Source organism: Neoarthrinium moseri, assembly GCF_022829205.1.
Source record: "Neoarthrinium moseri strain CBS 164.80 chromosome Unknown scaffold67_Wmoseri_CBS_16480, whole genome shotgun sequence".
In the NCBI taxonomy this organism is placed as follows: Eukaryota; Fungi; Ascomycota; class Sordariomycetes; order Amphisphaeriales; family Apiosporaceae; genus Neoarthrinium; species Neoarthrinium moseri.
The window spans coordinates 13,388-39,311 of NW_026055181.1; the positions used below are offsets into that span (position 1 = coordinate 13,388).

Sequence of the window (25,924 nt, forward strand, 5' to 3'; positions counted from 1 at the left end):
ATCCGCATGAACACCGTCCTTTGTAGAGAGGATCTTTTTCCTGTACCTCTCGACCGCTTCTCTTCTACTTGACTCGCTGACTCAGACCTCTGGAAGCGTTTGACAACGGAGCCACGGGCCCTGAGTGAGACATGGCGCTTCCGGGCAAGACTCCCCGAGCTTTGTATGCACCATCACCCGCCCGGGTGGTGTTGTTTTCAGGATTCAAATTTGTGCCCTGGCACAGAGGGGCGAAAACGAGGGAAGTTCATCAGCATAACGTCCTCATTTCCCTCATATATGACCATCCTCGACGATAACATATGGGAGGCAAGAAAAAATAATAATAACTCATTTCAAAATCCAGGGCCAGCTGTCAGTCCAATTAAGCAGTGATCTTTCCCGCGACGGGCGCCCCACATGGCCATGCACCGGTGGTTGGCCCGCCGCATCCACTGCAAGGATCGGGCCCCAAGCGAAGCAGACAGACGCGACCACGTAGCAGACAACGACAGCACCGGCGCATGCAAGTTGCCAATGCGGGAGCACGTTGTGCGGGATATCCCACGAGGCGGCCAATTCAGGAACACCCGACAGACTCCGAAAGGGCAGGAGAGCTCGTCGTGATGAGGAGGGGGGGTTGATTGAGGCCCAATACCCTGTGATTGACCGGACAGTGTCCCTTCTCGTCTCGAGTCACGGCATTGAGGCATCGAGGCATCGAGGCATCGTGCTGGGCCATACCATAGTAGTCATCAAACGGAGCTTCACGCCGGTCACGCCAGCCTCGCATGCTGCTGCCAAACCCCAGCGGCTCCCCCGTTGCGGCCGACTCAATGCATGGATATGCCCCGTTCCGTCTGCCTGCAGTCGCTGCACCGGTTGGGCCGCTATCTGGCAGCTAACCCTGTCAATGGTCTTGTCGTGTTTCCCTCTCGCAGCTTTGCGATGTCGGTTCGGCTCATTGCTAGCCCAACCCCATTGCAACGTGGCGCCAGTGTCGTCGTGCATGCCCAATTATGCTTGAGCACGATATTGATCACAAGTGCTTCAGACTTGTCAAGGCGAACGATCCACACCATGGGGTAGCCGGGTGGAGGCCATCTTCACTGCATTGTCTAGAGATCTGACTTAGCAGTGGAGACCGTCTTGAGTCTTCAGGACGTCATCTCAATAGACCCTTGCTTTCAAAACAGAAGAGTATTTCGTCTCCGTGCTGCCATTGTGCACTCACTCAATCAACTTTGACTCCATCGATACCCAAAACTACTGCAGAACGACTCATCGGAAGATCTACTTTTTGCGTTGTTGTATACTGTTACGGCGTTTGCTTAGGTCTCGGCAAGCGTTATTCTGATACCCTCCCACGTGAACCTATAGAGCTTGCCCAATTGTCTCGGGCATTTACGGCAACCTCCCGGAATCCGGTTGACAACCACCCTGTATGGCCAGAAAGAATAAAAACAAACCTCAGGCCACCCCTCGCGAGCAACCCTCGGACGAGCCCTTGGTAGAGGACAAGAAAGTATGAACGATCCAACAGGAATCACCTACTGCCCTGCTCGGTACGACCCATTCTCACATGTCCAGGTCGCCGACTTCTCCCAGGTCCAATATCTCACCATTGTGGACTCCGACGACGAGGCTCAACAGAATGGTAAGTGGCATTTGACTTATTGATGGGGGAAACTATACTAACCCATAACAGCCGAGGACTTAGAAGAGGATCCATCGGCGCCTCCCTCTGGTCCCCCGGAGGAGGATGCCTCTCCCAAGGAAGCCCCCGTCGAGCCCAGCAAAGGTGAAAACCCCAACGCTGACGACGAATGGCCCGAGGAGGTGAACGCTGCGGGCAAGAAGAAGGCCCGCAAGGCAAAGCAAAAGGCCAAGAAGAAAACGGAGAAGGAGAAGGCCAAGTCCGGCAGTAATGGAAAGAAAGGCAAGACGGTTTCATTTGCCGAGCCATCACCTGCCGAACCTGCCGCGAGCGAAGAACAGGCCTCCGAGGAGAAGCCCAGTGACACCGCAGAGGCCACTGGCGATCCTCCACATGAGGTCGGCGAGGAGAAGCAGGCTGCTCCAGAGACACAGGATGAAGCTGCCACTGCTGAGGAGAAGCCATCTGAGCCCGAAGCAGAACAGGAGGCCGAAACCGCAGCATCGAGCGATCCTCCAGCTCCAGAGGAGCCAGAACCCACTCCTGAGCCGGCCTCAGAATCGGTCCCAGAGGTTGCTGCTACGAACGCTGAGTCTGAACAGGAGAGCCCTGAACAAGACAAGCAGAGTGAGCAAGCTGATGACGAGGCAACGCCAGAACCACCCATTGCCGACCAAGACTCCAGCCCCGAGGCTGCTCCGTCCAGTGATGCGGTAGAAACCGGCCCCGAGGAAGATAAAGCGGCAGAGATGGAGGACTCACAGCCGGAACCGGCTTCCGAAGAGGAGGCCAAAACCGAAGTCGCTGGAGAGACCCAGCCCGACGCCGCAGTCAGTGAGCCAGAGGAATCGGCAGCTCAACCTGCTGAAGATATTGCCGAGTCTGGCGATGCACCACAGGAGGCAGAAGCCGAGGATCCTGCCTCTGCTGAGGCTGATGAACCAACTCAGGCAGAAACTGTGGTCGAACACAGCGAAGGTAGCACAGAGAGTGGCTCGACCGAGTCGGCGCAAGCGGATGAGCAAAGCCAAGCCGAACCCATTGACCAGCCGGCCGAGCAGGTCGAAGCCTCCGTTCCTGAGGCCCCTGCAGAAGAACAGGACCCAGTAGAGACGACACCTGAAGCTCCTGCTGCTGAGGCGCAGCAAGAAACTCCTGGCGAAGAGGAGTCTGCCGACAGCTCACCACAACCTGCAGGCGATGACAGTGCTGCAGACAAAGCTTCTGAGTAAGTGTTGGCCCTCCTCGCTATGAGTCGGGAACCAGCGACCCGGTTTCTACCTATATCCAGAAAAATAGTTGCTGACCATTTTGCACAGTGAACAAAGTCCACCTGAGGACGCTCCTAAGGTAGCAGAACCCGCAGCTGCGGAAGTCGTCCAGACGAAGGAAGAGGAGCCAGCGGGAAGCAGGTCAGTTATTTTCCCCTGGCATGCATTTCTTTGCCATAATATAAGGGCCGAATTGGCAGGCAAGGTTTTTGTGGCTGCTCAGGATTTGTTTCCAGATGATGTGTATGCTAACAACCATTGGCGACGTAGTGACGCTCCCGAGCCACCTGTGGCCGATACAAGTGACGAAGTCGCCGAAAAGGCGGCATCGCCTGCGCCTCAAACAAACTCGGAAGACAAAGAGGAGCCAGCAGACGCAATCGTTCAGGACGCTGCAGAGGAATCTCCGTCCACCGAAACCGAGGCTAAGCCAGCAGCTGACACCGAAGTCGTCGTGCCCGACGCTCAAGATAAGGAACCTGAAGCTGTTGCGGCAGCTGGGGAGGACATCGTCGAGGCACCGGCGTCAGAGGACACCACCGCAACTGAGGGAGAACAAAGTGCCTCTGTCGATGGTGACGGTGAAGTCGAGTGTAAGTGACTGTCCATACGTTGTAACCTTTACATGTGCTCTAAAGTGTTCCTGCGTGGGATGAGCATCGACGAAGCTAGAAGCCTTCGAACTATATGCACACGCAAACCTTATTCATTCTGCTTTATTCGGAAAGTACGAAGAACATACAAGCTGACCCTTCGCTCCGCAGCCCCAGCTCATGAGCAGGTTGAGACCTCGGCGGACGAACATGCCGACGACAGCCCGGCTCCACCTGAAGATTTGTCGCCCCCATCCGACGCTGACACTAAGGAGTCGCAAGAGAAGAGTGAAGAGAGTGCTCCGGCTCCTGTGGCTGAAGACGATGGTGACGAGATAGACCAAGCCACGCCAGTGGTAAGTCTTTCTTCTTTCATGTCTTCATTCACAACGCAAACCAGTATCTGCACGCTTTCGGAATCAATCCTGATAAACGCGTTGCATTTTGGCTATAAGATCCATGCTAACCGACTCCGTAGGATGCTGAAGCTGCTGATGAGACTCCTGCGGTGGAATCTACCTCAGAGCCGTCTGGTGAGGAAAGTAAGGAGGCACCTAGTAAGTATACTTTTTCACATTTCCGTGTGCCCATTGCCTGACCCAAGATCTCGATACCATCCCGAAGTAATCAACTCTGCAAGAAGTACTAATGGAAGTGATAGCCACTACGGAAGAGCCTGAAGTCAAAGAAGAGGGATCTATCGCGGAGCCCGAGGCCGCAGAAAGCACTGTTGCGCAAGAAGATGCTGCTCCAACCCCCGAAGTGGAACAAGACAAGACTGTGGACGATGCACCCGAGCCAGAGCATAGCAGCGATGCTGAAACTCAGGACAAGGGTGAAGACTCACCGCAAGGTGACGAGCAAAGTGTGAGCGAGGTAAGCTTATGGCAGAGCACCAGACTTGGGTGGATTAGAAAAGCTGACTTTCTCGGTAGGTTCCCGATGAAAAAGCCGGAGCCACCGAGACCACTGCACCAGCATCTGATAACCAAGAGGACTTGACTCCTGATCCGGTTGAGAAGGGAATTGAGACAAATGAACAGGAGAACGACGCTCCGGAAGAAGACCTCAGTGACAATGCTCCCCCTCAAGACGAAGCTCAATCAAACGAAGTCGCCGCAGAAAGCACCACGTGAGTATCTCAGAATTTTGCTACTTCATTACCCCACAAGTGTCATGTAATTAACACTCAAGATGCAATAGCGCCCCGGCAGAAGAGGCCACTGCTTCTGAGACACAAGAGACTTCAGAAGTGCCCGATGATCTGCTTGAGGAGCTCGAAGATGAGCAAGATCCTGACAAGTCGGAGGAGGGTGAGGCTGAGAAGGAATCTGAGGCTCCCAAAGAGCCTGAAGCTGATGAAGAGCTGCCGACTGAGGTTCCTGTTGCTGAAGCCGAGAAAGCCGCGGAGTCTTCTGTGGATGCACCTGAACAAGGTTAGTTTTATTGCCTCTTGCGATTTGCCCTGGTATCTCGGCTCGATTTGATGTGCGAAATGGGTCTTCGCCCTCAAAAAGAAGTGTACGCGCAGATCAGTGCTAACCTTCACCCCTGCACAGAGGGCCCAGCGCCTACTGTCGACGCTTCTGCTGAAGCAGAATCGGCAGCGCCTGACGCTCCCACAACAGGCTCGGTTGATGACGAGAAGCCAGTTCCCGACGAGACTGAAGGCGCGGAGGCAGCGGTAGATACTAGTGTGGATAGCCAGCAGCCAGCCTCGGAGACGCTAGATGAACAGCAAGAGCCCATGGCTGAGTCGACTCCGGAGGCTGCTGCTGCTGCGATCCCAGAGGACTCACCGGCACCAGAGGCTTCCAAGGATGAGGAGTCAGATCTCAAGGAGGAAGTTGAGGAGTCAGAGCCTGCTACTGAGCCTCCTACTGAGCCTGCGCCTGAGGAGCCTGCCGAGGAACTTGCTCCGCAGTCTTCCGAGGAGCCTGCACCAGCACCCATCTCAGAAGATACTGCAACCGGAGAGGTCCAGGAGGACTCCAAGGAAGTTGATGCAAGCTCGAACGACGCCAACGATGATACGCAGCTAGCAGCTGATCTCGAACCCGGAGTCGTTGATGCCCCGAAGGAAGGGTAAGTCAATCCGCCTAGTTCGCACCCCAAGCAGGTACTAACACCTCGATGCTTCAGGGCCTCGGAGCCTGCTGATGAGGAGAAACATGAGGAGCCGTAAGTGGTCTATGTTTATCCATTACAGGCGAGAAGTCGAGAGCAAGCGCTTTTTTATGTCTCGCAGCAGGGAATATCCTTGGAAACATGATTAACATATTACAGTGATGCTACTCAAAGTGCAGACGCGGTTGAAGACACACCGGTCGTTGAATCAGAAGCGTGAGTTTAATCCCAATAATGCAAAATCGTAGAGCTCCCGGAGGAGCATCCGAAGAAGACTTCGTCATAGCGGCCGCTAATGCAGTTTGGCAGTCTCGCCGAGACGTCCACAGAGGAGCCCGCTGAAGAGCCCGCTGAGGAGGCACCAAAGCAAGAGACTGTGGAGTGAGTATTCCCCTCACAGGATTCCACCATCAAGTGGTGCGCTATGAGGTACTAATAACATCTGCAGAGAACCGGAGACAGAGTCTCAGGCCCCAGAAGCAACAGCGTTAGTAGCTTCTATGCTTCACTCTAAGTCCTTACTCCATGTGATAGTACTGACGTGCACCCTATAGCGAGCTTGAAAATCCGGCGGCTGAAGAGAACCAAGGAAGTACCGTGGACTCAGCACCTGCCGCTGAGGTTGCTGTTCCTCAAGAGTGAGCTATCCAATTCTTCTCACAGCTTCATGAGAATGCCGAGGGGCCACTTTTGATTTGAGAGCTGTACTAACTTCAATTTCAGGGAGCTAGAGTCCGTCGCCGCAGAAGTTGCTGAGTCTCCAGAAGAAACTCCAGTCGCTGTGGACGAACCGTAAGTGTCGCCCTCTCTAAATGCGTTTGTACAGCGCCACCCAGGCCTACATCCAGCACGCGGCAGTCTTGATATGTAGGACATCTTACTGATATAGACTTCAGTGCACCAGCAGAGCCGGCAGAAGATGAGGCATCACTGTCAAAAGATGAGCCGCATGCTACTGCCGCCGCCGAGGCGTAAGTCTACACTTCTTCACGCTACACTTATAGGTAACTAACAGAAACACGCAGAGAGCCAGAGCCCGAGGTCGACGTGGACTCGGTGGAAGGAGACAAGGGTGCCGACGTACCAGCAGCCGCGGAACCAGAAACGTATGCTGTACTCTTCCTCTGTTCACTTCGAACGCAATCTAATATGATATACAGTGAGGCGAGCCCTGCTACTGAGGATGCCTCAGGCGAGAACGCCGACGCAGTTGAGCCAGATTCTACTGCCCAAGAAGCGTAAGTTCTGTTGCGGCAATACCAGCCAATTCCTAGAAGGCTTTATACTAAAGGTGTACCCTAGAGAGGCTGCGTCAGCGGTCGAGCAGGTGGCAGAGGATGCCACCAAGCAGGAAGTCGAGGTGTAAGTGATCTTCTCATCCAAAGACAGCGCAACGCAATGCATGAGATGCAAGCTAACTAGATTGATCAGAGCACCTGGCCCTGCAGAGGATGAGGCAGCAGATGGCACTCCTGTCGCGGAACCTGAATCGTAAGGAAATCTAGCAGCTGTGTTGGTCATCATACTAATCTCACTTCCGCTAGTGAAACGCAGGCTGTCGTTGAAGAGCCCGCGGCTCAAGAAGGCGCAGAGGAACATGAGCAGGTTGAGCTAGCGCCCGAGCCTGCCGCGGCGCCTGCATCTGAGTCTGTTGCCGAACCAGAACCAGAGCCTGCTGCCGAACCTGAGCCAGAGCCTGCTGCCGAGCCTGAACCAGAACCTGCTGCCGAACCTGAGCCAGAACCTGCTGCCGAGCCTGAACCTGAACCTGTTGTCGAGCCGGAAGCGGAGGATCCTGCGGAAACCGAACCTGCTGCCGAACCTGAACTGTAAGTACCATGCCACATTGAGCACCACGAGTAATTCTAGCGATATGGGCCGTCTTCTCACCATCAAATGGCCCGGCGATTTACCTGAGATCTATCTCATCAAGAACAAAACCCTAACGCGTTCCTATAGAGAAGCTAAGCCTGTCGATGTCAAAGCCACGCCAAACCCGGAGACAGTTGACTCTGTCAAGGCCGAATCTAGTGAGGAGAAAGCATTGCCTGACACCACGGCGCAAGAGGAAGAGGAGGCCAAGGATACCGTTGGTCCCATCCCAAGTGGTGAAAAATCATCCAAGACCCGTCCAGGTAAGCATCATTTCCATTGCCCTTCCCACGGTGTTACCCCTGGCGTTGTGACGCACCAGTCTGGAGGGAGCATGCCTGAGAGTAATTTAGAGGAAGATATACCCCAATTGGAAAGTGTGGTGGAAGAAGAGGAACAGGAAGGTTCTTTGGGGGATCAGATGATTATCACAGACAGCTCATTGTCCACTGGAGCCAATGCCCAACAACTTGGCGCTGAAACTGGAACGGATCCAGTTCAAGGTTCAGATGCTCAGAAAGTTCCAAATATGGCTGTTGTGGACTCAGAGCCATTGGATGTCTCTCGGGCTCCTGATAGCATTGAAGACGACTCCAAACTGGAGCACAATGCTATCCAGCCGGATGCCTTGGGCGTGCCTAGCCAGGGCGATGGTCAGCCTTTGACCAGCACTGCAGAAGCCATCTCTACCGATTCCGATCATCTGGAGGAGCCAGCTTCAGAACCAGTTGGAGCTGAACAACTCCATCATGCGATCGTCGAAAATCTGTCGGCGCAAGACGATGGTAGCATCCAGGAAGTGGAAGCTCCGGTTTCGGATGGCATACCTGTCGGCGGCAAATTGGAAGAAGCGAGCGAACCTCTGTCAGTCGCTAAGGTAAAGGTGCATGAAAGCAGCAACCCAGTCGACAAGGGTAGCAGTGAACACCTCCCCATTCCAGAACAGCATACCGAAACTGTCGATCAAATGTCGCGAAACTTGGACCAACAAGAACAACAAGAGCTTCCAAGTTCACCGCCGGTTAAGGAATTGACTCTATCACAAGAGGTCGATGAACAAGGCGCTATGAGCCAAACCATGGAGCAGCAACATGACCAAGCTCTGGAAGACAAGTTGCCTGAGTCTATTGATCCACCTTCGGACCCGACCGCTGTCCCTGTTGAGGATGATGTTTTAAGCGCCCAAGATCAATTCCCAGAGCAGTCATCGGTACAAGATGCTGAGATCGATCATTCAACGAATGAGCTAGCCCAGCCACCTCACGATGCTACGTCTCCGACCGTAGTCCAGGATGCTGGACTTGATTCCCAAAACGATGCCGTGTCTCAATTGGCAGATTCTCATGACACCCCCAAAGAGCCAAGTCAGCCAGCGGACTACGCTGGGGAAGCCTTGGGCGACACTTCTGAAGATTCGCAGCTCCATGCTAGAGAACCGCCAGCTGTTGCTACTGAGGCATCGTCTGAAGCATCAGTGTCTGAACAGGGACAAGATGTAATCGCACTGGATCCGATGGTCGAGAACTCTCAAGGCCTCCCTCCAGTGGCCGAATTAGCACACCAGATCCCGTCTGAGATTGTACATCAGAAACCCGAAGCAGATGGCATTGCCGTCGCTCATCAAGCTGAGAAAGTTGACTCCCATCGCGATGCTTTCGAGAAAGATACAGAAGCGCCGGAAATCCCATCATCTGCAGCAATACCCTTCGAAGACATCGATTCGAACCGAGAGGCCAAAGATGGTTCTGCTCCCGCCCAATTGTTCTCTGAGGAAGTTCCAGCACTGCAGGCAGAGATTGACAGAGAACCTGTACAGCTTCCCGAGGTGGAGCAAGCAGTTTCAACCACCGCTGATGATGTACTCGATGAGCCAGTGGTAGAGGCAAGGACACTTGTCCCGCAGACAGGTGTTGAGGGTAATGGCCAGTCAAATGTAGCAGATGAGCCATCGCTTAGCTCTGTCACACCTGTCGAGCAAATTCCGTCAGCCAAATTGTTGGGCGCTGAAATTGAAGCTGACGAGGCGACACAAGAGCAAGGCCCTGAACTTGTTTCTTTGGGGGAGAGCGTTCTGCATCATTCTTCAGAGCCCAAGATCCACGAAATCACATCTACTCGACAAGAAACTGCCACTAGTGAAGATGCTGAGAAGATCTCAAAGCCAACATCGACAGCCGGACCTGAGTTCCTGGAGACAGCCCCTACAGACGCTGAGCTGACTCCTCTCAATACCGAACAACCAGAAACTGCTGAAGAGAATCAGCATCAGGCAGCCGTTTCGAGTGTCGCATTTGGTGATGCTTCGGACCACAGCTCCTCCGAGACTGTACAGACGCCCCACGATATGGATCCAGAGGTCACAAAACGTGAAGCTGAGACACTTCACGGTGACTCAGATGACCATTTGTATGGCCTTAAAGGACATGTCGATGATACAAATGAACAAAGCGCAGATGAGCCACAACTCACCCGCCTGGGCGACATCGATCCGGAATGTTTGACCGCTGATCAAGAGGAGACGTCGAATTCCTTCGAGCACGACGCAGCTGTCTCATCAGCCCAAGAGCCTACAGTGGTGACCGAGACCGTGCCTGAAGCTCTATCTGTAGCTGGTGAAAGCATTCAAGACGCCGCAGGGAGCAAAATTGAGGCAGTAGCAGCCGACAGATCGCCACCCGAAAACAACAGTACCCACAAGGTCGTTACTGGCGGCAAGGCGAGCTTACTCGAATCGGAAACTAAACCTGTACATTCTGAAACACTCGGAGCCACCGAAGACGTGCATATCTCGGAAGATCTAGCCACGAAGGCTGTTAATATTCCAGACGATCCAGCTTTGCCATCCGGCGACCCTGAGCTCGGGGCTACAGACAATGGGTTAACCCCACAAGCACATGATGATACAGTCTCAGGAGACAATCTTCATCGACCAGAACTTCCCAATGACCAGGCTGCTGAGACTTTGTCGACTGAGGATCAAACGTCTCCGAAAGAAACACAGGCAAATGTTGAACTACGCAACGAAGATTCTGCCGTGGTTTCCGCGGACCTGGGAGTGCTCGAGAGCGATCTTCATGGCGCTGAGCCAAACCTTGAAGGTGACCAGCCAACCGCTGTACTTGATCTGCCTGCAAGACTTGAAGAGAAGCCAATTGAAGAGACCTGTTCATCAGAAGATCTGTTGGTTGTATCAGATGGTTCGCAGAGCGCTGTTTCACCTGCGCAACATACCGATGTGGTTTCTATCATCCCACCGGAGACAAATCCAGAGTCACACTTAGAAAACGAATCCGCCTTATTGAGTACACAACAGTCCAATGCAAAGAGCCCCGAGGAGGACCTCTCGGAGGCAGTGCAAGCAGCTGATAGCCCTGCAGCTGATCTGCTGCATACTCAAGATGATAGTCATGCGGAAGCATCAGATACGCTCAGTTCTCAAGACCAAGCTAAGAACACGGAGGAAGCGGTTCCTGAAGCAGCCGAAACCGAGGCTGGTGAGCAGCTCCCGCGAGGTCAAGTGCACCCAGGAAGTGGCCTGGAACCCATGCTCGAGGAAAAGACACCAGTCGCCGATGCGCAACCACCCATAGGTGACAGTCGAGGTGGCCTCCTAGCTGGGATCGCCGCTGGTGCCGCTGCCATTACGGCCGGAGCAGGAGTTCTTGCGCACAAGCTCTCCACCAACAATGAGCCTGATGAGACAAAGAAAACATCTTCAGAGGAGCTAGAAACCAAGTCAAAGGCCATTCCAAGCGCACCAGACTCTGTCATCGGTGTGTCGGAGCCTGTTGTGTCAGTATCACCACGGCAGGCTCCAGATGTCCCACCCAAGTCACCCGAGCGTGGACCGAGTCCCGCTGCAGTTGCAGACAGAGTTACTCCTAATTTCGCCGATGAGATCATGGAGAGATCACAGTCTCGACTCCTCTCTAATGTGTCACGAGAGAGGGACACAGATAGCATAATGGGTCAGTCACCTCCATCGAAAGAACCCCTTCGGAACAATGCAGCCAATGTGTCGTTAGCGGAGCATTTTACTCATTCAAAACAGACCGCAGCAGAAGAGATTATCAGAGGTTCAGATACCAATCGGACTTTGGCCCGTTCTGGCATGCAAACAGGAGACGACTCCGAGTTTAGGCCAAAAGTGAGCACTGTGCCATACGATCTGAATGGATTGTTGGACACGAGATCAGCAACACCGGGCATTGTCCTTCCTGATCTCGCAGACCCAACGGCTAAGTCGTTAGGTCGAGCCAGGAGTTTGAGGAGGTCACGTAGGAGGACAATCAGGAGAAATGAGGAAACGGTTGCGGCTGCTGTGATTATCTACGCTGCGGCAAGAGAGATCAGTCCTTCCCCTGGTCCACGATTGGGTAGTTCCCAGGTAGAAAAAGGCATTGTGGAAACTATGGTGGCGGATGCAGACTTTGAGAGCGTCATGACACCAGGGGCAGCGGGGGATCGTGGCGTTGACTTGAGTGACGTTTCTGACTCTGTGACTGACCTTTCAACAGACGATGAAGGCAAGACATCAAGCAGTGATCGGCACCGCAGGCATCGACATCGCTCTTCCAAATCCGGGGAGAGTGAAAGAGAGACCGCTCACAGGAGCAGGAGAAAGAGCGACGCATCAGCCAAGTCAGCTACATCTGATCTGTTTATTGGTTCCAGGTCTGCAAAGCGCACAGATAGTGGTTTCTCTGCCGATAGTTCGCATTCTTCAAGGCGACAGCGGACTCCAGAGGAGCAGGCCGAACACGACAAGCGCAGAGCCGAACGTCGTGCTGAGCGCACGCCGGAGGAGCAGGCGGCCCATGACAGACGCAAGGAGGAACGCAGAGCTGAACGCCGCACAGAGAGGACGCCCGAGGAGCAAGCTGCTCATGACAAGCGCAAGGAAGAACGTCGCGCCATCCAGGAGAAGGAGCGGGAGAGAGAAGCCAAGGGGAAAGCCCCAGACACACCACGGAGCGACCGTCATTCACACCGCAGTTCAAGGCGGTATAGTGAACATAGCAATTCTTCTCGTCCAGAGAAGACCTCACATTCGAATGACTCTCCAGTATCCGACAAGAAATTCTTCGATTTGAAGAACGCAGAAAGTGCTGTGGCACCTAAGCTCACCAAGAGGGCGACAGACTCTGCTGTGCCTGTGGTCTCCAACGATGTTCCAAGGCCGGACACTACGAGGCGATCCCGTACTTCAAAGGATATCCCTGGCAGACCTACCGATGTTCCTCAGACCAAAGAACACAGGACTTCGAAAGACCACCACCACAAGCACCGTGACCATCGGGACCGGTCAGCCACAGACCCTGTCAAGGCGCATACGAAGCCCGCCACTGGAGTGGAAGAGATACCTTCGCCAAGCCGCTCAAAGTCAACCAAGGAAGCCAAGGAAAGCAAGGAAGAGAGGCATCACAGACGCGAAGAACGACAAAAGGCCCGTGATGCCGAGGCGAAGAAGAAGCATGCCCCCTCCGGCCTTAAGGCCGTGATTAAGAAGATTTTCAACTGAGCATTTCATGATTTATGAGATGAGACAGTTGGAGAAAGAATTCCTGGACGATGACGGGATATGTGGAAAGTTGTCACGTGTATGAGATAATGTATCACGATGTTATGTCTCAGTATTCACCATTCAAACACACTATCATTGCCTGTTTGGCATTATGTCACCTTTCACACATTTGCACACTCAATATTACTATCTCATGAATATCGTGATGGATGAGTCCGCATTGACAAAGGCTGCAATCACCCGGATCTCAACATGGCATCAATACTATTAGTCGTGAAAAGTCAAATAGGGGTAAGAACCCAAGAAACACGAGTAAGTATGTGAATGTCCTTGAAATGTGATAGGACACCTTCACTCATTACACGCTACGATCTGACTCAGTCGCGTGTCTCACTTTAATATTTGTTAGTTCATCATAGCTTGATAGAGATGCACGATGGCGAGGGCGGCCACAGCCGAAACACCGAACCTATTGATCGGTAATTGTCGAAAATGACATATCATTAAGCAACAATGCTCGTCCTGGCGAAACTGAAGCTTATCTGACTCATTTGAACTTCATGTACTGTTGAACAGAGGTACTTGGAGCCCGAAGGCGCGAGGTCTCTCTACTACGACTCTCCTCATCGTCGGCACATCGACGCCACCCAAAAATCCTCCGCAGACCAAGCACAACGTCCTATAGCACTGAAGACCGCGTGTCGGGCCCCTGACTCGCATGGTCCAGCGCAGTGCCAACCACTTGGAAAGCAACTTGCACGTTTCTGGGACTGCCGAGAACTGCTAGCCAAAACTCAAATCTAGTAGCGACCTGCCTGCATGTATACGTCCAAGTATAGCATCTTGTACCGAGGGCTGAAGATCCAGTTATGTATTTTCGCCCTAGCTTGCATGCTTATGTCATTGCTTTTCTTTGGCTCTTGCAACGATGATACGGCCACACACCTCCCCTACGGACACAACCTCAATCGTTCCTCGAGAATGTGTAGGGAACATGACTCAACACAGCTACCGATGTCATTTGCGCAAATTGACAATATGAGAATTTTCCTATGGCTGCGTAATCAACACCGAGTCAACACAAACCCGCATTTCGGCGACCTCGTTTTCGGTTCCAGCGGTGCGGAACTGACGGCGGCCTACTGTGTAAACTAATGCAGCAAGGGAGTACACTCAGGTGGCCGCTAGCGTCCACATGGCTCCGGTGCTGCAGAGAGGCGCCCCAGGCGTACGCGAGGGCTGGAGCGGCGGGAAGAAGTGTGGTAGACTTGGGGGAACAGAGCTTCGGAGCTGCGTCCGAACTTGCAGCCATGTTTTATTAGGACCAAAAGCGGTGAAATTATCCACAGCCATGTTGCCCTACCTGCGTAGTGCACAGTATGTAGACAGAAGAACAGCCACTTCGTCAAATCGAAGCGGAATGGTGCGCGTTCCGCACAGTAACTACGAGCTTGGCACCCGCCCGTGCCCTACGATTCTGCTCATGTGGAGGATTGCGCCATAGCCGCCGACGCGTGCCCCCTTGCAGCTGTCTTTCGTCAGCAGATTGACTGCTATGCTAGTGTTTACTTCTCTCATATTGTTGACGATTGTGACGATCCGATGTGCTCAGCTCACACGACACGCTCATTTGGCTTGCGGCCTTGGCAGCAATCGTTGGACCACACAGCTGAGATTATGCTGGTCTATGCACGTGACGGGAATTGATGAACACCCATCTACCCCAGGTAGGGAATCCGAGGGGGGGTGTAGATTGAGAATGATCTTCGTCGGGGATATGTCATTAGCACATGAGCACTGGGTACATCGCGCAATGAGTATTGGTTGGTGCCTTTGCTAGCCGTTGATCTCTGTAACGCAGCAACTCTAGGCACCTCGCAAGCAAGGAATGCATTCGGGATCTGTCTGTGCCGAACATAACAACTCGTGTATAATAAAAGCAATTAGCTGGACTTCTAACGGCGGATTTGTGATCGACACAATGGGGTTGACTAGTATGTATCTTGTTGGGCATCAATTGTCCGTGCTCATAGAGCTTGACGGTCTTACCGGTTTCCAGATCTTCGTCACCATGGGGTAGGCTATTGTCAATCTCGAAGCTATGATCCTTGATCGACCGTACATGTCACAGCGATCTGGAAGCTCAGATCCTTGCGGCCTGCGAACTCTATTTCTCAACCCTTGCTGGACCCTGAAAACGTACGATAAATGACTCGCGCGTCTGATTAGCGAAAGCTTCAGAGCAATCTGATACGGGGAGCATATTGACGTTATCATGATTGCACCTATCAATGAAAAGGTGCCGCTATCAATGTCCTCTTTGGATTTACGTAACTTCAACGACTTGAAAAGTTGTTAAATTGATAGAGATAGATGGAATATCAGAGGATTGGTGACAAGTAGGCAGCCATCATAGGCCTTGCAGGTATTAGGCGTAGGTAAATATGTCAACCTCAGGAAAATGTGACCTGCTTTCCCATGAGACTGTTGAAAGCGTCATCCAAGGCCTTGCGTTTCTTGAGCTTGTCTTCCTTAGTCTCTGAAGTCTCTTCGGCCTCGTCTTCATCTTCTGGCCCTTCTAGCCGCGGGATCCACGCTCTGATCTGGCCATCAAGGTGCGCACTAAATATAGCCCCTGCCATATTACTGCCGCCCATGGCAACTCCACTCGACATACCACCTCCTCCAGCTCCTCGCCAAGCTAGCGCAGTGATCCTGTTCTGTGCAGTTCTCTCAGAACCATTGGCAGACCGAACACCTGCTACTGCAGGTCCAGTGTTACGCAACTTTGTCACGAGTCGGCCTTCATGTAGATCAAAGACGAGGATCTCTGTCTCGTTAGGCCAGAAAAGGAGTTCCTTCCTGGGATGTGTGACTCCTGTTGGTGATGTGAACATTGTCACGCTACCAAGCTGCCAGTTCTTGATACTAGGACCGAAGCTGGCAAGTGTGTTAGCTCCTGTTGCAGCATCCCATACCCGAATACGGCGATCATGGCCACCCGATATGACAAAGTTGCCATCATCCGTCCAAGCCAGCCCATTCACAGGTCCCGAGTGGGCTTTGGCAGCTAGACGCGTCCGCGGACGACCGTCAGTCCCGAGGAGGCCGTTGTAGTGCAAACCAAGGCTGTCTTCCTTGTCTAGCATCCCGATAGTGCCCCCGGCCCGACGGATATCCCATACCCGCACGGTACCATCCACACTGCCGGAAGCGAGGATGTACTCATGCCGGGGCGACCAAGCCGTAGCTAGAACCGCATTGGTATGGCCGGCTAATGACTGTACATTGGCCCCCGAACGCAGGTCTACCAGTCTGACTGTTGGGTGCTGTGTTCCGCAGGCAACGAGTAGGTGGTCCGCGATAGGGGACATTGAGTGGGTGTAGATTTTCGACCCCAGAGTGAAAGATCCGGAGATGCTCAACGTTTCGGTTGACCATAGCTTCAGCGTCTGGTCGTATGAAGTAGACAGAAACGCAGCTGCATCAAACGGATAGAATGACATGTGAGTGATGCCATACTTGTGACCCCTATCGCCGCGCATTACGGAAGCAAGAGGTTGGTACACATGGCTCGTAGAGGGATTGCCACAGCTTTCCAAGTCCCATAGCTTCACAGAAGCATCGGATCCGCCAGATACCAAGCTGAAGGGAGGTCAGAGGCACATCCTATATCTCATTTTCTGGACTGCAAACTTGCATGCGACCATCAAACCGCTCAATAGCGATAGCATTCACCCCAGCCTGGTGTGCCCAGATGCCCCTTTTCAACGTGGGTGCCTCAGACGAACCAGCCTCATCTTGCTGGATGGCTGTTCCGCGCTCACCTCCATCAAAACGTAGCTGAGGTGCGGCTTGGAGAGAGCTCAGCAGCCTCGTCGTCTGCAGCCTTGCAAAGACGTTCGGCCCGAGGTTGCCGGTCGACCGCTCAAAGAGAAGTTGATTCATTCATGGGGAGGAGTCCGAAGACGCTCGACGGATGAAAAGGGGATTCGCGCACGAATTCCGAGCCTGACCGGTAAGTGAGATGAAAGACGAAGCTTGCAGTGCTCTGATGTGAACTGTGGGTCGGTTGAATCAAGCTCGCCGCCCAGCATGTCAACTACTGGAAGGGCGTCCCGGCTGAACTTTGAAATTTGTACGACTGCCCCACATTTCTATCCTCACTCGCAACTTGCATCGAGGCGTTCGAGCACCTGATAGGACAAGACTCGCCACATTGCTACTACTACTCGATTTCGCAAAACATCAACACGTGATTCTCGATGGTATTCGCTGCTCATTTTTGGCATCGTTGATTGAAGAATTCACCGTGAAGCGTGTGGCATTTAAGGCGGCCGCACTAAACCCACAACGCAATACAGATGGCATCAAGGTCCGGGAGCCGTGACAAGCTGATACGGTCACCGTCATCCTCGACGAGCGGCGAGTTTCTAGCACAAACCCCCCGCAAATCCATAAGTAAAAAGCGCAAGCGAGATGCCAACGTTTATGATGCTGTAGCAGGTACTTTGACAACCCACCCGATGCCTCTCTCAATCCCCACTAACGACACAAGGCCGTGTGACAACCACCTCGGCCCTGGATGATGGGCCTGGCCTAGAAGAAGCACATCCGCGGTACCAACGCGCCTCACTTCGGGATCCAACGTTGGCACCAGAAGAAGTCCTGTTCCGGAGAGCTGGGGCTCCCGTCCGGTATGCGGAAAAGGACATATACTTTGCCCAGGAGCAGCTGCCAGGCGCAGGGCACAGGACATTACCAGACAGCGACATGTTGAAGGCTATTCATCACTATTCGAGTCATTTCTACTGGGCTCTCGCCACGGGACATAACCGACTGGGCAATGGAGGCGCAAAGAGTCATGAAATTGTGGATGAGCAGAGCATGGACGAGACGGCGCTCCTAGCCCTCGGGATCCTGCTTGAAGAGGCCGGTCGGGAGGCCCTTGGGAAAAGGGGCGACCTGGTCTTCACAGAGGGAATGCCTTCGGGAGACGACGGACAGTTGAAGAGCAGATGTGACGGACCATTTAGCTTCCTTGACACACTACCAACGCCAGTGGCGGAGCGCAGCGCAACAACAGAAATGGAACAGCATGGTTGAGGCTCTGCTATTGTGGACGGAAAATAGACAACAAGTACACCCATGTAACCCTCTACGATGGTGGCGTCGGACTTGATCAACAATAATCGTGCTGCGCTGATGCTCGTCAGTCGTCAGAAACCGTCGTCGGCCCATATCCTTGTTGATGGATAGCTGCAGATGCTGTCCTACGGGTTTATCCAGGCGTAGCCACTAAGTGCTACGGAAAGAACGGGTTTTTGCATCACTACGAGCATAATACATTGAATCGAGCAAGCGGGCTGGTGTTCAAACTGGCAAATGCATTGACCCACCAGTGGCCGAGGCTGAAAGTGCAGCGCGACTACCGCACCACTCTTGTGGAACGTGCTACCCATGGCCTGACGGCGACTTGACCAAGTGACCTGTGGGCCAAGGGCCTACGAAGATTCAGAATGTCAGATCTCTCCCCCCGCCAGTGGCTGGGGTGGCGCTCGATTGGATGGTACTTGAAGGCCGCAGCTGCTCTGCGCGTGTGCCAATAGTATGGCCGATCTTCAGGGGCCTGATACTCATCGTTACTGAGGCGCGGGGCGAACCTGGTCTCAACCATTGGCCCAGACGGTCAGGAGTGGATGGTTGGCAACATTGCTTCTCGGGTTCAACTTCCTCAGTTATCCCAGCCCCCATGCAGGACATAAGAATCTTGTAAGGGAGGGCGGGCTGGCTGGCTGGGCGCTCGCAGCTGACAGGTCACCCGAGGCTGTTCCAGAGAAAGCCGTTGACCCATGAACCGGGTAAAAGCGTCTCATTCTTGTTGCTTTTTCCCAATGGGTGTGAGGTGAGCTGTCCGTGCCTTCTGGGGGCCCCGCTATCTCCCCACGCAGCTGGGGTTGGTAATCGCGAGCGAGGTCATATGAGCTCTGTCGGTCCTTTTTCTATGCTCTGGCCGCATCAAGAAGCTTGCCCAAGCCAACAAAAAGACCGCCACTTATTGCTCTCGTATGCGGCAGCCGGCGGTTATCTGACCACGGCAACAGACATCTTACCTGCTTACGCGTGTCTGGATGTCTGGCCCGTGTGGCAGCCGCTGCGAGGAGTTAGGCGGGAATATACTGTGGTAGGCATATCTGAGGATGCACTAATGCACCAGGCAAGGCAACTAAATGTTGGAGCCCTTTTTATAGTTTGACGATATGAGGGGGTAAGTTATAGTATCACCGTATGCAAGTCTCCTAGGATGATTTATGACAAACCTTAGACCACTTAGACCGCTCTTCAGATGCGGTACGGTCAATGGATTTCTTTTCCAGAGATGAACTTTCAGTCTGCCCATTGCCGCGAAACGCCACGAATTTGTCCAGTCTCGTGAATGACGACCGGAGCTGGGCACGGAACGATCTACATGATAGGTATACTTCGTCCCAGGTCTTTATTTGCTTGGGCCCTCCACGTAATCTCCAATCTGGTCCCATGATGCCCATTTAGATAAGGGAAGCCCATAATGTTCCCGATTTGAAACCAGTAACCCGCCCAATAGAGCATTACCGAATGATGCAACCCAATGAAGGGGCAGTCCTGGCCGTCACATACCTGGAGAAGTGCACTCTTAGGTATCATGTCTCCCGCCTGACCCAAAAAAGACGCAGGTTTGGTTTCGGGGCCAACGGTCGCCTCCATGTGATCTCTGGTCAATCAGGAACAAGGCCCAGTTCTGATGTTCAGCACTGAGTTCGTAGCGAGGCTGACAGGAGCATTTATGGACCGGGATTCAGGCCTATCAAAGGTCGTCACCTGCGACGGGCGAGCATGGTTGGCTTTGATCGCCAACAGGGGCCCATGTACCGCTATCGAAAGCTACCTTCCGAAGGGCGTTTCGGTGTCATGTTCAGATCGATGAATGGATCCTCCTACAAGGTACCTTTGGATGGGCCGCTCTTGCAGAAGCTGGTTGTGCCTGGTAGAGTCGCAAGGTACCCCCTTAACAAAATGCCATTGATATTGGAAAACGGCTTCACGTAGTTGGAACTTTAGTCTCTCTAAAGATTTCCTGTTTCTTGTTAGTCATGCGGTCGTGTCCCCTGAGAGACTTGCTTAGCAAATTTGGATGGGCGACGAGATCTGACGTTGCAATGAACTCATAGGCTGGGCACCTTGGTAGTCGACAGACATGGAAGTTGTGGAGATGCTCACAGTAAGGTCAGTGCGGAAATAAGTTGCAGAACAGAGAATCCTATCAGAACTGTTCCAGAACGACCCTACCGTACGACCGTCTGACCCCTCAGAGCCCCCGGCCTGCAGTTGATCATCTGCAGCAACCGCATGCTGCCTGGCCGTTTGCAGTGACTGAAACTCGAATTCTCCGACGCCTATAGCTTGGCTTGCATCTACGTCAGTAGTTTCTCAGTGAGCTAGGTAGAAGCTTGTCCACAAGGCGAAGACAATACTGCCTAGATCATGGTAGCAAGTCAGTCCCTCTCGGCGTCGCTTGCACATAGTAACGAACAACCTAGCTAGGTAGGGGCCTGTCGCAATTGTTCAACGTCCCAAATGATTAGCAGGCGACAAGGGTTCGTATTTAGCCCCTGCAGAGAGAGCATTCGGACATCAGACAGTTAAAGATACTCACCAGTGATGCTAACGCAGATTCAAGAATACTAGTTAAACATCTCGAAATCCCCAATTACACGGCGTGGAAAGGGAAACCAAAACTCGAAATTATTTGGTAGGGTTTGCTCGCGCCATGGAGAAGTAACATCTGGTATGAGCTGCTACTGTCTGATTGTGCAATTGCACTCAGGGCCAGACCGAACATACGGCGACAGGATTTGTTATGATACTCCAGGGTTCGGCTTCTGCAAGCCGTTGGCGAAGGTGTTCGCTAATGGTTATATCGGATTACGAGCCTGATAGCGCTGGGCGTTGCAGTAGGATCGGAAGGTTTCGGCACCGTATTAAGCTGCTAGTAATATAGATGATAGAGGTATGGATCTCGCAAGTCGAGTAATAGAACAGCCTCAAAAACACCAAGCCCCCAAGCAATACTTGTGTGGTAGGCGGTAACTCCCCTGCTTCGAGCTTCGGTACAGCAAACCGAAGCTTCGGAAGCTGAGCGGGAAAGGCGTCCCTTATTGGCTTGCAGACATGTCGTTAACCACTAAAGGATATCCAGCTGTACTGTGCACGCGCTCCAATTTCGATCGGTTCGCCAGACCGTCGGGAAAAAAAGACATCAGTCGTCTAAGAAGCATTAGAGTTTGTCTTTGCGACCAGCTGGCTTGCGTGAAGCTTAGACGAAAGCAGCTAAACGAGCGGTGTAATGACTGGGATAGCTCTTTGCCATGTCCTCAAACAGGCTGCACCCAGCTCGTCGCAACGTGCGCCTCACCGGTTTCCCCTTGAGGTGGCAGCGCCGACATGATAAGCACGCAGGTACAGTACACATCAGACGGGCTCAATTTGGTTATCAGATCACCGCAAGTTGCTGCACAGTACGTATAAAGTACCTAGCAATGCGTAGAACGAATTATGATGGGGCAGTCTATATCACATAGCTCACTTGTGACATATTCGGAGTAAACAGTATGGAAGCCTGTGTGCTGTTTTGTCACTTCCAAGTTACTTATCTCCATGATCGAATACCAGCTGAGCGAGGGCTAGACCGATTGCACGCTTCTCTCCGCAGATTTCATTTCGCAACGTGAATTGGGGCGCCATCTCTACCCGTGGCCGGACAAGGATTTCTGCTCAGCTGTCGGACTATGGACGTCTTTGCTGCTGAGTGGCAGACTAAACTAGACCACGGTTCCACGTGGCGTGGACGGACACGGAGGCTCCAGACAAGCCAGACTTCTAGAAAGACTCCAGTGGTTCTAGGTGCCGGCAGAGCATCAAGATAACTGCGGATACCCATATTAAACGTCACGATATTACCTTGCCTGCTGTGAATTAGAGCGGAAGCAACACCGCCACTGGTCTGTTTGCCTGGACGCAGAAGCTATCAGAGACTCCCGAGGTCCTGCGTGACCCACATGAGCGCTGCTTGTACCGCAGTATCGACACTACGAAGTACTTAGGCGCGTACTCCTCAATTGGGTGGGGTTTCTGTTGGCAGAGACACACACATGATCAGTAGCCATGCAGAGAATCGTGCAAGTCATACACCGTTACGTGTTGCGAGAAAACACACGAAAAGCGAGCGTAGGCGGTGTGGCATGCCCCAGAGCCGGAATGTTGCAGTACTATGTACCGGCGCCGATCCATACTCTGCGGACGAACAGAACCTATTTGAGTAATCCGACGAAGAACCGTCTCGGCAAAGGCTATGCCGAAGAGCCGGCGTGCACAACCCAGCTCAATGTCCACACTGTCCCGAATTTCTGCTCTCCCCGACAACACTACGTATAGTTGAGGTCGAGGTCGAGGTCAACCTACATCGGGCAATTCACAAATCGATGGCATTCAAAAGACGTTCATGCCGATGCCCTCTCGCATGGTCTTTGGCCCCCCCCGTGCTGCGCGAAACCCTGCAGTTCTGTCTACGCTGGAGACGAGATATGCAAGTCAACGAGAACCATGTCCCATGCTGCAGAGCCCAAAATACGCTACGTTGTGCCTGTGCCGATGTTTCCCTGCCGCGTCCCAGCGCCGAGACAGAACGCTAACGAAGAAAACGACTGCCACGCCTGCCACGGACCTCCATGCATGCAAGTTTGAAGTGAACAGCTAGCCGCAGGCGCAAGCCCGACGGGTCCGATCGAGAAGATGCAGAAAGCATTGGCCGCAACACGCTTTGAGCTTCTCTGATGATGCAATCCCCGGGTTATGATGGCTTCCTGGCAATCTCAATCCAATATGACGGCTCAGGTGAAGAGTTCGCCATCTGGGCTGACGACACCAGACGTTGCATTGACGGAGGGCCCCTGTATCTATTGGTAATGTTGAACCTGGATAGCCAGCGTGGTAGCCTGCTGCCAACCGCTCCCTCACGTGGTCGCAGCGGCCTGCGCGAGTGTTTCCATAAAGACACCCCAGCAATAACTACGCCACAGTCCATTGTATCAAATCTATGGTTCTTGAACGAGCTCCAGAGCCCGACGTCGTGTCTCTGTAGCTCCTGAGGGCGGAACTGTGTACAGGGAGACCAAAAACCTACAATCAAGCGCCCACTCTTCCAGGTATGGAATGGTGTTGAGATGGCTGAAGCAGATTTGTCATGAGCCCCTCCACGCAGCGCGCATCTGCTTATTGCTGTCTTGTTTGACAACATTGCCTGTCGCTGCAGAGTTAATACTTTGTGGGAAACTCGCATGATTGGAGAACCGAGAGCGTGGTTGGTGGGCTTGCAAGGAGGACCCCTAACGAGATGCCTGCCATTGTGCCCCAGACCACAACCAGGGGGGAGCCCTGGAGGTTTTCTTGAGAAGTACATTACAGTGCTGTATGACCGAGGTACTGAGCTGACCATTGCGCAATTTTGCTTCTCAGACCTTGCAAGTTGCAATAACTGGGATTTCCGGAGCATCGGTCACTTGGCAACACGTTCCACCACACGCAGCCGAATGATTGCAGGGGACCGGAAGTTGCAGGATCTACTCTGTAAGTTACTGTTCTCCAGCTGCCAATCTGTCATGTCAGTCTGGCTGCAAATGGTGCCTTGGTAGCCGAGAGGTCCGGGTCATGATAGTGCCGATTGCCCAGCATAGGCATGCTCAGACCGTAATGTACTGTGTAAGCCCAGCCAGATTGCTATTACCATCCAATGGTACTGTACCTAGTCCCGTAGCTCCATCGTGCCCGTGCTGGACAGTCTCAACCTGGAATCCATCAGTCACGGATCCACCCAGGTCCAAGCCCCGCAGCCAGCGACGGGCGATGAGCGCCATACTCATAACCTCATATCGATGGCTCGTGTCCAAGCGCGTCTGACGTCTGACACCGCCTTGTTGTCCACGTTCGAGACCTGACGCTCGCTGGCGTTCGCGCCTCCAATGAGCGGTTCCTCCAGCGGCCGTCAACCGTTGTCGGACAAGTTACCCCACCTATCCATCCGCATTACCGCGTTGGGATAGCTCACCAGCTTAAACCACCTCCTCCCTGGCACGCTTGGAAGGTTGGGGTGGGCGGGCTGGCTGGACTGGCCTACTTGCCAGGCTTGCTTACCACACACAGTAAGTTACTTGTCTGGTGGGCGGCTTGGATCGTCCAGGTTGGGTCAATCTTCTGGTGGCACGAGTCGTGCAGTCTTCTTCCCAATCTTCTCCCGCGCCCGCCGGCCTCCCCTCTATCTTACAGTAGTTAGGCTCCATCGCCAGCAACAGCACCACCACTCGACCACCACCACCACCATCATCACCGCCGCCGCCGTCACAGGCTAGCCATTTCCTTACTGTGCCTGTTCCTTCAAGCAAGCGTGGGCCATTGCGGCTCGTGCTACGGATACACCGCCATCCCCTGCCCCTTGACGTTCTCGGGCTTGTCAGGGACATTCAGATCATCTTGTGTAGCTCCATCCGTTCTTCTGGAATCCATCCCAGCGTCTTGCTAAACCCGGACTACTGGCTAGCCTCCCGTCCCTGTCCACTCACATCTCGGCGCGATAAGAAAAAGCCTTTCGCACCAGTAAGCGGCCCGCGCACGCGAAGCCCTCCACCTGGAAGCAAAAAACAGTGTGAGCCATCTAGCTACCTGCCCCCCCGGCCACCTCCTCGTCGTTGGACCAAGTGTGGGCTTGGCCCGTCCTATCGTGACAGAGAGGGAGAAGAAAAATAAAAAAAATAAAAAGTACGTGAGTACGTACTGTACTGCAGTCCTCGCGACTCAAGGCCACCCCCTCTCCATCTTCCCACACCGCCTGGAGTCGACGGGAGTGTCCGCCGTCAGTTGCTCGACACTCTGTCCTGGCCGGGCGAGTGTGCACTGCGTGGTGGTGGGCCAAGTTGCAGTACCTATCTTACATATAGTACGTAGGGTACCTCCCGCTGTACCTAGGTAGCGCGCGCGGTCAGAGGTGTGCCGAGCGCCAGTCTGCCGGGAGGCAGTCTCTTTGCCTCGCTCCCTGGCACAGCTCCATCCTGTCGGAGTTGGATAGTCGCTGCGCGCGGCGCCAACCCATGTCGAGGGCAACACGACCCCTGCTCTGCTAGCTTCGCTGAGACGAGGGCTCGGCGAACAGGGTCAAGTACCTCGATCGGGTCCCTCGAGGCCAAAAACGCTTTTACAACATACACCTCTCTGCCCATACACTCCTACCACCAAGGCTAAAGCCGTCTAGCAAGCAGTCGGGCTCCTCGCTGTCGCCGCTTCGTAAGATTCGACGGCTTCCGAAACGCTGGCACTCGCTCGCCTTTCCTCCGCACACCCCCGGCCACCTGCTTGAGGATCGTAACCTTCTGTCTCTGCCCAACTGCAGATCTCTCGTCGCCTTGGGCCTCTTGCTGGCTCTGGCTCTTGGAGCTCCTCCCCTCGCATCCAGGGCTTCGGCACGCCCCTTCGTACCTCGCGCCAAAGTGACAAGCCTCCTCGTGAGCACGCGCACCTGGACGTCTCTCTCGGATACCTGTAACACATACCGCAGGACTGTCTGTGTATGTCGCCTCAGGCCAATCAGAGCCGCGACAGCTCCAGTATACTGCGTGCCACCCTCCACTCAGCCGATCTACCTCTATCTCTCCCCCCGAGGTACCTACATACCTGGCCAGCTCCAAACCGGCTCCTGCCCTCCTAGGCTCCGTGGTGTTTCTGATAGCTTTCCATGGCCTCCCTCCCTACTACCGCCATTGCCTGACCTGCGGTGTTGTAGAGCCAGCCTATGACTGCTCACGTATATCTACCAACT

At 53.6% G+C, this 25,924-nt stretch overlaps 3 protein-coding genes across 3 annotated transcripts; 2 read left to right on the forward strand and 1 right to left on the reverse strand.

Moving 5' to 3' along the window:
- Positions 1-1,506: 1,506 nt before the first annotated feature.
- JN550_011380 (uncharacterized protein) lies at positions 1,507-13,020 on the forward strand (the record flags this gene model as incomplete). Its single annotated transcript, XM_049309740.1, has 23 exons — positions 1,507-1,636; positions 1,688-2,864; positions 2,956-3,048; positions 3,178-3,500; positions 3,672-3,856; positions 3,979-4,057; positions 4,162-4,376; positions 4,436-4,632; positions 4,704-4,936; positions 5,060-5,585; positions 5,643-5,681; positions 5,787-5,843; positions 5,937-6,008; positions 6,076-6,114; positions 6,182-6,265; positions 6,351-6,419; positions 6,524-6,598; positions 6,653-6,733; positions 6,788-6,865; positions 6,930-6,989; positions 7,059-7,118; positions 7,172-7,456; positions 7,587-13,020. The coding sequence occupies 23 exons, from the start codon at positions 1,507-1,509 to the stop codon at positions 13,018-13,020; spliced, it is 9,591 nt and encodes a 3,196-aa protein (XP_049166610.1).
- A 2,456-nt stretch (positions 13,021-15,476) lies between these two features.
- On the reverse strand, positions 15,477-16,971 carry JN550_011381 (uncharacterized protein; the record flags this gene model as incomplete). Its single annotated transcript, XM_049309741.1, has 2 exons — positions 15,477-16,668; positions 16,739-16,971. 2 exons carry the CDS (start codon positions 16,969-16,971, stop codon positions 15,477-15,479), a joined length of 1,425 nt encoding a protein of 474 aa, XP_049166611.1.
- A 416-nt stretch (positions 16,972-17,387) lies between these two features.
- JN550_011382 (uncharacterized protein) lies at positions 17,388-18,129 on the forward strand (the record flags this gene model as incomplete). Its single annotated transcript, XM_049309742.1, has 2 exons — positions 17,388-17,529; positions 17,582-18,129. 2 exons carry the CDS (start codon positions 17,388-17,390, stop codon positions 18,127-18,129), a joined length of 690 nt encoding a protein of 229 aa, XP_049166612.1.
- Between the last annotated feature and the right edge of the window lie 7,795 nt (positions 18,130-25,924).